Source organism: Petromyzon marinus, chromosome 65 (genome assembly GCF_048934315.1).
Source record: "Petromyzon marinus isolate PM22_M1 ecotype Great Lakes invasive population chromosome 65, UKy_Petmar_22M1.pri1.0, whole genome shotgun sequence".
Classification (NCBI taxonomy): Eukaryota; Metazoa; Chordata; class Hyperoartia; order Petromyzontiformes; family Petromyzontidae; genus Petromyzon; species Petromyzon marinus.
Genome location: NC_133731.1, coordinates 1,565,347 through 1,576,753, shown reverse-complemented (window position 1 = coordinate 1,576,753; position 11,407 = coordinate 1,565,347). Strand labels below are relative to the sequence as shown.

The 11,407-nt window shown below is 54.4% G+C and overlaps 1 protein-coding gene across 2 annotated transcripts; it reads right to left on the bottom strand.

Moving 5' to 3' along the window:
- Positions 1–3,170: 3,170 nt before the first annotated feature.
- DPM2 (dolichyl-phosphate mannosyltransferase subunit 2, regulatory) lies at positions 3,171–10,781 on the bottom strand. Of its 2 annotated transcripts, none has more exons than XM_032980331.2 (4): positions 10,683–10,781; positions 8,075–8,164; positions 7,411–7,513; positions 3,171–3,899 (listed from the first exon to the last, which is right to left on the bottom strand). In XM_032980331.2, the coding sequence occupies exons 1-4, from the start codon at positions 10,683–10,685 to the stop codon at positions 3,844–3,846; spliced, it is 252 nt and encodes an 83-aa protein (XP_032836222.2). In that variant the 5' UTR covers positions 10,686–10,781; the 3' UTR covers positions 3,171–3,843. The 2 variants fall into 2 exon arrangements, with proteins under 2 accessions (XP_032836222.2, XP_032836220.2); XM_032980329.2 differs by lacking the exon at positions 10,683–10,781 and adding an exon at positions 8,673–9,731.
- Between the last annotated feature and the right edge of the window lie 626 nt (positions 10,782–11,407).

The window sequence follows — 11,407 nt, the reverse complement described above, 5'->3', positions numbered from 1 at the left end:
GCCTCCTGCACACCAGGCGAGGTAGTCAACATCTCCTAGTCACCGTGATGATGATGAGAGAGTGAGACACTCAAACTCCAAATATACAGCAGCAGCAGCAGGCATCGTCAGGGTCAGGGTTGAAGCCACCACGACCTCCTGCACACCAGGCGAGGTAGTTAACATCTCCTAGTCACTGTGATGATGAGAGAGAGAGAGACACTCAAACTCCAAATATACAGCAGCAGCAGCAGCAGGCATCGTCAGGGTAAGGGTTGAAGCCACCACGACCTCCTGCACACCAGGCGAGGTAGTCAACATCTCCCCGACGTGGCGCCAGCCGTGTGCATCTTTCCCAGGCCCCCACCACGCACCGTACCCCCCCACCACCACCCCCTTGACGCCACGTGCCAGAGCGTGACTCACAATGGGGGCGAGATAACCAATCAGAACGCGCGCTGGGTCGCGTGGCCTAGCGCGTGGCCTGCAGCCAATCAGCGAGCTGGCAAATGACATTCAAGAACGACAACCGCCATTCGCCAGTAAGTGGCGGTGACGTCACCACGGCGCTTTGTGCCAGGATAGGTGCACGTTGAGGCCACGTGAAGTATCGAACGCCTGCTGGCAGGAGGTCACGAGGCAGACCCAGGTGCCACGGGTCGACTGACTGAGATGACTGGCTGATGCACCACCTGTGCCCCCTACTGTGCCAACCTGCATGTGCTTTAGCCACCCGGCGCTCCGCTCGTTGTTGTGAGCATCGCTCCTCCGCCCTCCGTTGTTGTTGGAGGGCGACTGCCTCCAACTGCCCAGTAGCGTCCTTCACGAGCCTCCTCCACAGAGGCCGATCTTGACACCGCTGGTACCAGTCATCGGCAAGTCCACTCAGCTCCACGTCCTCCTGTACCACATCACTCCATCTCTTCTCTAGCCCGTGCCGCGTCCGCTTAGCCCCCTCGATCCGGCCGAACAAAAGCTGTTTCGGCATGCGGTGGCTGGGCATGCGGGCTACGTGACCCAGCCATCGCAGCCTTGCCTGCCGGAGGAGCTCACCGATGGGACAAGGATAACGCACGCACAAAGTCAAAGCAAAGCTCCCCCGCATAGTCTCAACAGACTGTAGGGGCAAGTGCTGTTAGCGAGCACCTATGAAGGCCGGAACGGTACACGAGGGGGTGGGTGGCCAGCACCACGCCCGACCGCCTTTGTCTCCCTAGTGGCAATGTTTACACACCGCACCAGGTACTCATTTGAGGCTGAGTCGACCTAGGGGAGGCCCGGGACCGGTTCAGATAATCGTCACCGATGGTGGCCGTGAGCGGGAATCGAACCCGGGTTGCCGGGTTCATAGCGCAGCGTAGCGCTAACCACTGCACTACAACTCCCCACAGATACACACACAGACACACACGCACAAGGACAACGTAATATATTTGTTTTTATTTATTTTATAACGCGATCGATGGGAGGTTCGTCAACTTCCGAAAGCAACGCTTGGGGCGGTTCCAAGAGAAGCAAACAGCCGTGCAATCGATGAACCCCCCCCCCCCGCCCAGTTCCATGTATGACCCCCCCCAGTTCCATGTATGACCCCCCCCCAGTTCCATGTATGACCACCCCCCCCCCCCAGTTCGATGAATGAAAGACCGCCCCAGTTTGGGTGTAAAACAATCTCCAAGGAAGCAAGTCTCAGGACAGGAGAAGTCTCGCACTGTGTCGGAACCTCCTGGTGACACCACCACCAGCCCACAGGGGATTATTATTATTGTTGTGTTCGTCCGTCCGTCGTGCATCCAACAATGGGAGGGGTGGGGCTGGGTGGGGAGGGGCTGGGTGGGGAGGGGTGGGGCTGGGTGGGGAGGGGCTGGTCACCCCGTGGTGCCCCTCTTATAAAACTCAACGTTTCACCTACTCACGCGGGCTTGTGCCCGCCCTCACAGTGGGCCATATTGTTGCTGAACACACCACGTGGTGGTGCCGCCGTTGTTGTTGTTGTTGTTGACCCTGGCCACTGACCGAGCAACCCAACGTTCCTACCAGCTCCCTTACGCAGGAGAATGTGTCTTTGTTTTATTTTACTCGGCAGGACAAACCCCCAACGGAAGAACACGCAAGCGAAAGTCCCCCCCCACACACCCCCTGTGAAGGAAATAAACCCAACGGGAAATTTATATTTTGATATTTTTGACCTTGGGCAAAGGCCCCCAGCACCATCACACGCGAAGTGGGCTCCCGTCGTCATTCTAGAGTCGACGTTTCCGTGGCTGCGGCGATCCACACTCCTCGATCCTTTCGGGGGAAAGTCATCGCGTCGCAGGCAGCGAATGGAATGAAATGTTATCGCGACGGGCGCTTTGTGCCCGGCGCCCCGGAACGACGTCGCGATTTCATCGGTTTTATAGTTTATACCTCCGTGATGATTTTACCCAAAGAACCAATGGGCATGGATCCTCCTCATCCTCATCATCATAATCATGTTCTTGGTGCTTTCGGTAAAGTCACCACCACGTTAGAAGGGGAAACAATACAATAATAAAATTATTGTGAAACAATAAAATTATTGTAAAACAATAAAATTGTTTATTCTTGGTTCATTGGGTAAAGTCACCACCACGTTAGAAGGGGAAACAATAAAATAATAAAAATTATAAAGCAATTAAATTCTCACCACGTTTCGACTGCAACGCAAGAAGCAATCGTCATCAGGTGTGAAAACCACAGCAAGATAATTTGAAAAAAGTGGCGGTGTTTTTTTTACGTTAGCACCACGGAGAGCGATTTGGCAGCTATTAACGTTAAAAAAACACCGCCACTTTTTTCAAATTATCTTGCTGTGGTTTTCACACCTGATGACGATTGCTGCTTATGTTGCAGTCGAAACGTCGTGAGAATTTCGTTGTTTTATATTTTTATTATTTCATTGTTTACCCTTCTACGTGGTGGTGACTTTACCGAAAGAACCAAGAATATGAATCCCTGCAGTCACGAAAGCTTTAAATCAAAATCATCATCATCATCATCATCGCGTGGACATCACAGCAGCAGCAGCAGCCAAATGATCTCACGATGTCGATTCTCAATGTGCGTCTCTCCCTCCCCCTCTCCCTCCCCCTCTCCCTCCCCCCTCTCTCTCCCCCCCCCTCTCCCTCGCCCCTCTCTCTCCCCCCCCTCTCCCTCCCCCCTCTCTCTCTCCCCCCTCTCTCTCTCCCCCCTCTCTCTCTCCTCCTTTCTCCCCGTGGCCGCGAAGATTTTTCTCCGGGTCCCTCCGGATTTTCCCTCCGACGTCGTCCGCTCGGGGTAATCCGCTGCCGCTCGTCATTGCCGCACTGCTATGATGACGACGATGACGACGATGACGACGACGATGATGACGACGACAATGACGACGGTGATGACGACGATGATGACGACGATGACGACAATGATGACGATGATGATGATGACGACGATGACGACGGCGACGATGATGACGACGATGATGACGATGATCCCACGTCGTTGAGGATATCGTTTGCGATGGCCACGTGGCTTACGAAAAGAGTGATGGCAGAGAGCTAAGCGGGCCTTGCACGCTCAAAATTTAAAAATTCGTAGTTAGTCAAAATAGCAGAGAATGCGTGTGTGCGCGTGTGTGCGTGTGTGTGTGTGCGTGTGTGTGTGCCTGTGTGTGTGTGCGTGTGTGTGCGTGTGTACGTGTGTGTGTGTGTGGCCACAAGGTGCACATGGCCTGGCACAAGCGTCGTGGTGACGTCACCGCCACTTAGTGGCGAATGGCGGTTGTTGTTGTTGTGTTAGTGTGTGAGTGTGTGTCTGTGTGTGTGTGTGTCTGTGCGTGTCTGTGTGTATGTTGAAAAGCGTGATGGCTCATGCGGATTTCTTGCTGCGATGGTTTTTCCATCGCACGGCCATCATGAAGAGCCCTGCGACACAAACACACACACACGACGTGAAACACAACACGGGCGAGTGACACAACAAACACAACACGGGCGAGTGACACAACAAACACAACACGGGCGAGTGACACAACAAACACAACACGGGCGAGTGACACAACAAACACAACACGGGCGAGTGACACAACACAACACGGGCGAGTGACACAACAAACACAACATGGGCGAGTGACACAACAAACACAACACGGGCGAGTGACACAACACAACACGGGCGAGTGACACAACAAACACAACACGGGCGAGTGACACAACAAACACAACACGGGCGAGTGACACAACAAACACAACACGGGCGAGTGACAATGTGCGCTAGGAGATGTTGACTACCTCGCCTGGTATACAGGAGGTCGTGGGTTCGATCACCGACCACTGACGATGCCTGCTGCTGTATATTTGGTGCTTGCGTGTCTCTCTCTCTCTCATCATCATCATCACGGTGGCTAGGAGATGTTAACTACCTCGCCTGGTATGCAGGAGGTCGTGGGTTCGATCACCGACCACTGACGATGCCTGCTGCTGCTGCTGCTGTATATTTGGAGTTTGCGCGTCTCTCTCTCTCCCTCTCTCTCCCTCTCCCCGTGGCCGCGGGGATTTTAACTCCGGGCCATCGACGTTTTTTTTTCTCATCACCGTCCAACATTCAGAATGAGCGTCGCGCGTTTTAAAGCATTTGTCTGCTCCATGTAAGCACAAACGATGATCGTGGTGAGCCACTCTTTGAGGGAGTCACTGGCGATCGCGAGGCTGCTTCTGAAAAAAGAGCGGTACCAGCTCGGTGGGGAGGTGGAGGGCGGGCCTTACCGAGTAACATAATAAATAAAAATACAATAAAAAAAATAACACGTTTCGTTTTTAAGGAATTTTGCTGCTGCTATGAATTCAGACAGACAGAGAGAGAGAGACAGAGAGAGAGACAGACAGAGAGAGACAGAGAGAGAGAGACACCGCAGACTCCAAATATACAGCCAGCTTCGGGGTTGGGATCGCTCAGGTACCACACACGTACCGCACACGTACCACACAAGTACCGCACACGTACCACACACGTACCGCACACGTACCACAAACGTACCACACAAGTACCACACACGTACCACACACGTACCGCACAAATACCACACAAGTACCACACACGTACCACACACGTACCACACACGTACCGCACAAATACCACACAAGTACCACACACGTACCACACACGTACCACACACGTACCACACAAGTACCGCACAAATACCACACAAGTACCACACACGTACCACACACGTACCACACACGTACCGCACAAGTACTACACACGTACCGCACAAGTACCGCACACGTACCGCACAAGTACCACACAAGTACCACACACGTACCACACACGTACCGCACAAGTACTACACACGTACTACACACGTACCGCACAAGTACCACACACGTACCGCACACGTACCACACACGTACCGCACACGTACCGCACAAGTACCGCACACGTACCGCACACGTACCGTACAAGTACTACACACGTACCACACACGTACCAGTCACATACCACTCACGTACCACACACGTACCGCACACGTACCGCACAAGTACCACACACGTACCGCACAAGTACCGCACACGTACCACTCACGTACCACACACGTACCACTCACGTAACACACACGTAACACACACGTAACACACACGTACCGCACAAGTTGCTGGGGGTCGGAGATTGGATCACCGTTTTTTCCCCAACACACACACCAACACACACCAACACACACCAACACACACACCAACACACAACACACACACCAACACACAACAACACACACACAACACACACACCAACACACACACCAACACGAACTACGTGGTCAAAATAGATGTTAAATAATGTGGGAGCCAGAGGACATCCCTGTAGCACCCCAAGGTGTACAGGGAATGGCTCTGACTCCCGGCCACGTAGTTTTACCCGGGCCCGCGCACCATCATGAAGGTCCTTAATGATCGTGAGCAGAGGGTCAGGGACTCCAAAAACACGAAGAACAACCCAGAGCCCAGGCCTACCGATGGTATCATAGGCCTTGACCAGGTCAATAAAGCAGAGATGTAGATCTTGCTGGAATTCCCTACACCTCTGCTGTAGCAGACGGACAGAAAATATGGCATCTGTGCAGGACCGCCCTTTCCTGAAACCGCATTGGGGCTCCGCAAGCCTCTCTTCAGCGTGCCTGGCAAGGCGATGTTGAATAATCCTTGTCAGGACCTTTCCCCCGGCACACTGAGGAGTGAGATGCCCCTGTAGTTGTTACAGTCTGTGCGGTCCCCCTTCTTAAAGAGGGGAACCACCAGGGCATCCTTCCAATCATGCGGAAACCGTCCAGTGGTCCAGACTGTTGTTATGATGTCGTATAGGGCAGTCTGTGCACAAACGCCACCCTCCCTCAGCATTTCGCTTGGGAGATCATCTCTGCCCGCTGCCTTTCCTGGTCTCAGACTCCGGATCGCCTTCAGTACTTCCTCAACAGATGGTACTTCAGCCAGCCACTCACAGCAGGTGACTTCTTCCAATATTTGAGGCACCGCAGCCTCAGCAGAGTCATCCTCACTTTGTGCCACAATGTTTTCCTGGCTGAGGGATTTTCCCTTCCCCAGGACCTCACAGAAATGCTCAGCAAATCTGCAAACCTGTTCCTGGGGGTCAGAGATTGGATCACCGTTTTTTTCCCCTAATGATGGTAATAGGTGTGGCGCTGCAGGTTACTTTTTTGATGTAGTTAAATATAGATTTGTGATCGCAGGCCACTGAGGCAGATTCCATCTCCTCAGCAACCCACGACCACCACCCATCCTTGCAGCGCCTCACGGCTCTCCAAACCTCCGAGCGAAGGCTGCGGTAAGCCTCCTCATTCTCTGACGTGGGATTCTATAGCCGATGACAGTGGGCCTGATACACACACAGATACACACACACACACACAGACACACACACAGAGACACACACACACAGACAGATACACACAGACACACACACAGATACACACACACAGACACACAGATACACACACAGATGCACACACACAAACACACACACAGACACACACAGCCACACACACACAGCCACACACACACACAGATACACACACACAGATATACACAGACACACACACACACACACAGACGACAGCACGCTAACCACTACACTACAATGCGTTACGCTTCCACGTGCACGGGTCACGTGACGGATTTGACATCACAGCTCACTTGCCGTGCAAAAAATGAATTCATTATTGAGCTCCCCCCCCCCCACCCCCCTCCAAGTCTATTTTTATCATTTGTGCGTGGCGTACAGTCTGGAAAGTACCCACACGTCAAATTTCAAGTTTGTTGCATGCCGGGAAGTGCGCTGAACACTTTGAACAGACGCACACGTTCACAACTTAGCCTTAGTCGTTGAGATATGGAGAAGATGGAGATGGTGCGGGTGTGCGAGCCTCACCCAGTCCAGCACTGACGAGCAAGAGGGCAGCTGCAGGCAGTAGCAGGGCGAGGTCCCTCGGCAGGAAGAGGGACTGCAGTGGATGCAGCTCGTCCACAAACGGCTACGCGCACACACAACACACACACACACAAAGATCCCCCGTGTAGCCTTACCGGACCGCAGGGGCAAGTGCCGTCAGCGAGAAGCAGCAGCCTATGAAGGCCGGCACGGCGCACGAGGGGGTGGGTGGCCAGCGCCGCGCCCGGCCGCCTTTGTCTCTCCCCGGTGGCGATGTTTCGGCGCACCGCACCAGTAACCCATTTGAGGCTGAGTCGACCTAGAGATAATCGTCACCGGTGCTGGCCGTCAGCGGGAATTGAACCCAGGTCGCCAGGTTCGTAGCGCAGCGCGCTAACTGCTGCACTACCGCTCCTCACACACACACACACACACGCGTACGCACACATAGGCTGAACCGGTGCCGGGCCTCCCCTAGGTCGACTCAGCCTCGAACGGGTCCTCGGAGCGGCGCGCAAGCATCGTCGCCGCTGTGGGAGACGCAGGCTGGGCCGGGTGTGGTGCCTGGCCACCCGTGGCGGTTGTTGTTGTTGTTGTGGTGGCGGTTGTTGTTGTTGTTGTTGTGGTGGCGGTGGTGGTGGTGGCGGTGGTGCCCTCTCCTCACCAGCACCAGCACCCACACGCTGTAGTAGATGAAGACCACGGCGCTCACTCCGACCAGGCCCATCCCCACCAGCTGATCCAAACCGGTCGCCTTACAGACACACGAAGGCAAAAAACAAAGATCCCCCCTTGGTGTAGCCTTAGGGGCAAGCGCTGTTAGCGAGCAGCAGCGCCTACGAAGGCCGGCACGGCACACGAAGGGGGGTGGGTGGCCGGCACCACGCCCGGCCGCCTTTGTCTCCCCAGTGGCGATGTTTACTACACACCACACCCAGGAACTCACGTGAGGCTGAGTCGACCTAGGGGATGTCCAGAACCGGTTCGGATAATCGTCGCCGATGCTGGCCGTGAGCGGGAATCGGAACCCGGGTTGCCAGGTTTCGCAGCGCGCTAACCGCTGCACTACCGTTCTGCACCAGACACGGGCAAAGTCCGGCTCTTTAATCCGGCCCGCCGAGCTTGTCAAAATATCATTATTATTATTATTACATTAAATTTTACCTTTCTCCTGTAATGCCCCCATTTCCCCATTAGATGGCGCACTTTGACCGGGAGCCTGGTGTACAGAAGATGCCGACTTTTGTTTTGGCTCGACTTACGCGCGTGAAGCAGACATTCAGCGTCATGAACGCCAACAGAGGCCCATCGCCCATCAAAGTTAACGGATCGGCACCTCGGACCTGTCCTGAGAATTGCCACAACCAAAATATAACTCCAAGACTTGGATGGCACTGGCAACAGTGGGAGATCAACAAACACTGTTCCCATTGAAAGTGAAAGCGACGATGTGTTGCTACAGCCGAGGTTGGAGCCAAATCTCCGACACACAGCCTGCTGTAACCTGCTAATGTAGATAATAAAGAAGTTCAAGTGAGGTCATTGGTTTGGGCGCAAGGCCTCAGATGTTTTCATGATGTTTGATCAGTCACGTCACGACATGTTTTTGTATCGTTCACGTTCGTGCAATTTGGTAAATTGCCTTGCAAATAAATGTTTTGCTACCTGTTAAAAGCCGAATCCTTTCAATGTGATGATTTTTAGAAGTTATTTATATTAGTTCACACAAATACTCCATCCATCTGTTCCTGGCCCAAGCCAATCTGTCACATTTTAGAACCCATTGTAGCCCGCGAGTGACAAAATTTGCCCACACCTGTTCTAGACACAAAGATCCCCCGTGTAGCATGTATACTGTAGTCTGGCTCTGTGAGCCTGAGTCTGGCTCTGTGAGCCTGAGTCTGGCTCTGTGAGCCTGAGTCTGGCTCTGTGAGCCTGAGTCTGGCTCTGTGAGCCTGAGTCTGGCTCTGTGAGCCTGAGTCTGGCTCTGTGAGCCTGAGTCTGGCTCTGTGAGCTCTGTGAGCCTTAGTCTGGCTCTGAGAGCCTTAGTCTGGCTCTGTGAGCTCTGAGGCTTAGTCTGGCTCTGTGAGCCTTAGTCTGGCTCTGTGAGCCTTAGTCTGGCTCTGTGAGCCGTAGTCTGGCTCTGTGAGCCTTAGTCTGGCTCTGTGAGCCTTAGGCCCTGGCTCTGTGGCTCTGTGAGCCTTAGGCCCTGGCTCTGTGAGCTCTATGGCTCTATGAGCCTTAGGTCCTGTGAGCTCTGTGGCTCTATGAGCCTTAGGCCCTGGCTCTGTGAGCCTTAGGCCCTGGCTGTGAGCTCTGTGGCTCTGTGAGCTCTTAGGCCCTGGCTCTGTGAGCTGTGGCTCTATGAGCCTTAGGCCCTGGCTGTGAGCTCTGTGGCTCTATGAGCCTTAGGCCCTGGCTGTGAGCTCTGTGGCTCTATGAGCCTTAGGCCCTGGCTCTGTGAGCTCTGTGAGCCTTAGACCCTGGCTGTGAGCTCTGTGGCTCTATGAGCCTTAGGCCCTGGCTGTGAGCTCTGTGGCTCTATGAGCCTTAGGCCCTGGCTCTGTGAGCTCTATGAGCCTTAGGCCCTGGCCCTGTGAGCTCTATGAGCCTTAGGCCCTGGCCCTGTGAGCTCTATGAGCCTTAGGCCCTGGCTGTGAGCTCTGTGGCTCTGTGAGCTCTGTGAGCCTTTGGCCCTGGCTCTGTGAGCTCTGTGGCTCTATGAGCCTTAGGCCCTGGCCCTGTGAGCTCTGTGGCTCTATGAGCCTTAGGCCCTGGCCCTGTGAGCTCTGTGGCTCTATGAGCCTTAGGCCCTGGCTCTGTGAGCTCTGTGGCTCTGTGAGCTCTATGGCTCTATGAGCCTTGGGCCCTGGCTGTGAGCTCTGTGGCTCTATGAGCCTTAGGCCCTGGCTCTGTGAGCTCTGTGAGCCTTAGACCCTGGCTGTGAGCTCTGTGGCTCTATGAGCCTTAGGCCCTGGCTCTGTGGCTCTGTGAGCTCTATGGCTCTATGAGCCTTAGGCCCTGGCTCTGTGGCTCTGTGAGCTCTATGAGCCTTAGGCCCTGGCTCTGTGGCTCTGTGAGCCTTAGGCCCTGACTGTGAGCTCTGTGGCTCTATGAGCCTTAGGCCCTGGCTCTGTGGCTCTGTGAGCTCTGTGGCTCTGTGGCTCTATGAGCCTTAGGCCCTGGCTCTGTGAGCTCTATGGCTCTATGAGCCTTAGGCCCTGTGAGCTCTATGAGCCTTAGGCCCTGGCTCCGCTCCCTCCACTCCTCACCATGGCTCCTCTTGCCGTCTGCGCGCAGCTTCAATGGAGGGGGCGGGGCAAGGGGCGGGGCAAGAAGGCGGGGTTACCTCCAGAGCCCGGAAGCCGACGCGGAACTCGTGCCGCCATCTTCGTAAGGGAAGGTTGGGGAGGAGCGGTGGCGCTTCGGTTAGGGCCGTTCAGAGGCCGGGTGGCGATTCCTTTGAAGCGGTCGCGGGCAACCCCTCTCCTAGGTCTACTCGGCCTCAAACGAGTGCCTGGCTGTGCGGTTAAACATCGCCGCTTAGGGGGGGGGGGGGAGACAAAGGCGGTCTGGTGTGGTGTTGGACACCCACACTCTCCCCCGGTTTTGCGTGCCACAGTGCCGGCATTCGTAGGTGCTCCTCTCTAACAGTACTTGCCCCAGCAGTCTGTTGCAGGCTACGCGAGGGCCCTTTATCTTTGCTTTGTCGCGCTGTAGTTGGTTGCCGGTGTCACCCTCCCTCACCCAATATGGCCGACGGCAAGTCGCTAGCATCACGGCTCGCATTATAAACGCGTCACGGTAAGCTTGAACCAATCAGCTGGCGCTTCGGCGGCGGTCACGTGACCCACTGAGCGCGACGAGTTCGTTTCCCGCTTACGGCACGCAAACTTTTTTTTTATATACATATTTTTAAAATAATAGTTAAATTGATGCTTTATACTCGCCGGTTTTTAATCAAAATGAGTTAATTTTACAAATTATTTTGCACGCA

Bases quoted from the DNA above. Each gene is read 5' to 3' on its own strand.
- DPM2 (XM_032980329.2), bottom strand. From the start codon at position 8,726: ATGGGCGATGGGCCTCTGTTGGCGTTCATGACGCTGAATGTCTGCTTC. The intron at 8,165-8,672 runs GTAAGTCGAGCC...TGTGTCTGTAAG, and splicing joins TGAATGTCTGCTTCACGCGC to GCGACCGGTTTGGATCAGCT. The intron at 7,514-8,074 runs GTGAGGAGAGGG...GTGTGCGCGTAG, and splicing joins GCGTGTGGGTGCTGGTGCTG to CCGTTTGTGGACGAGCTGCA.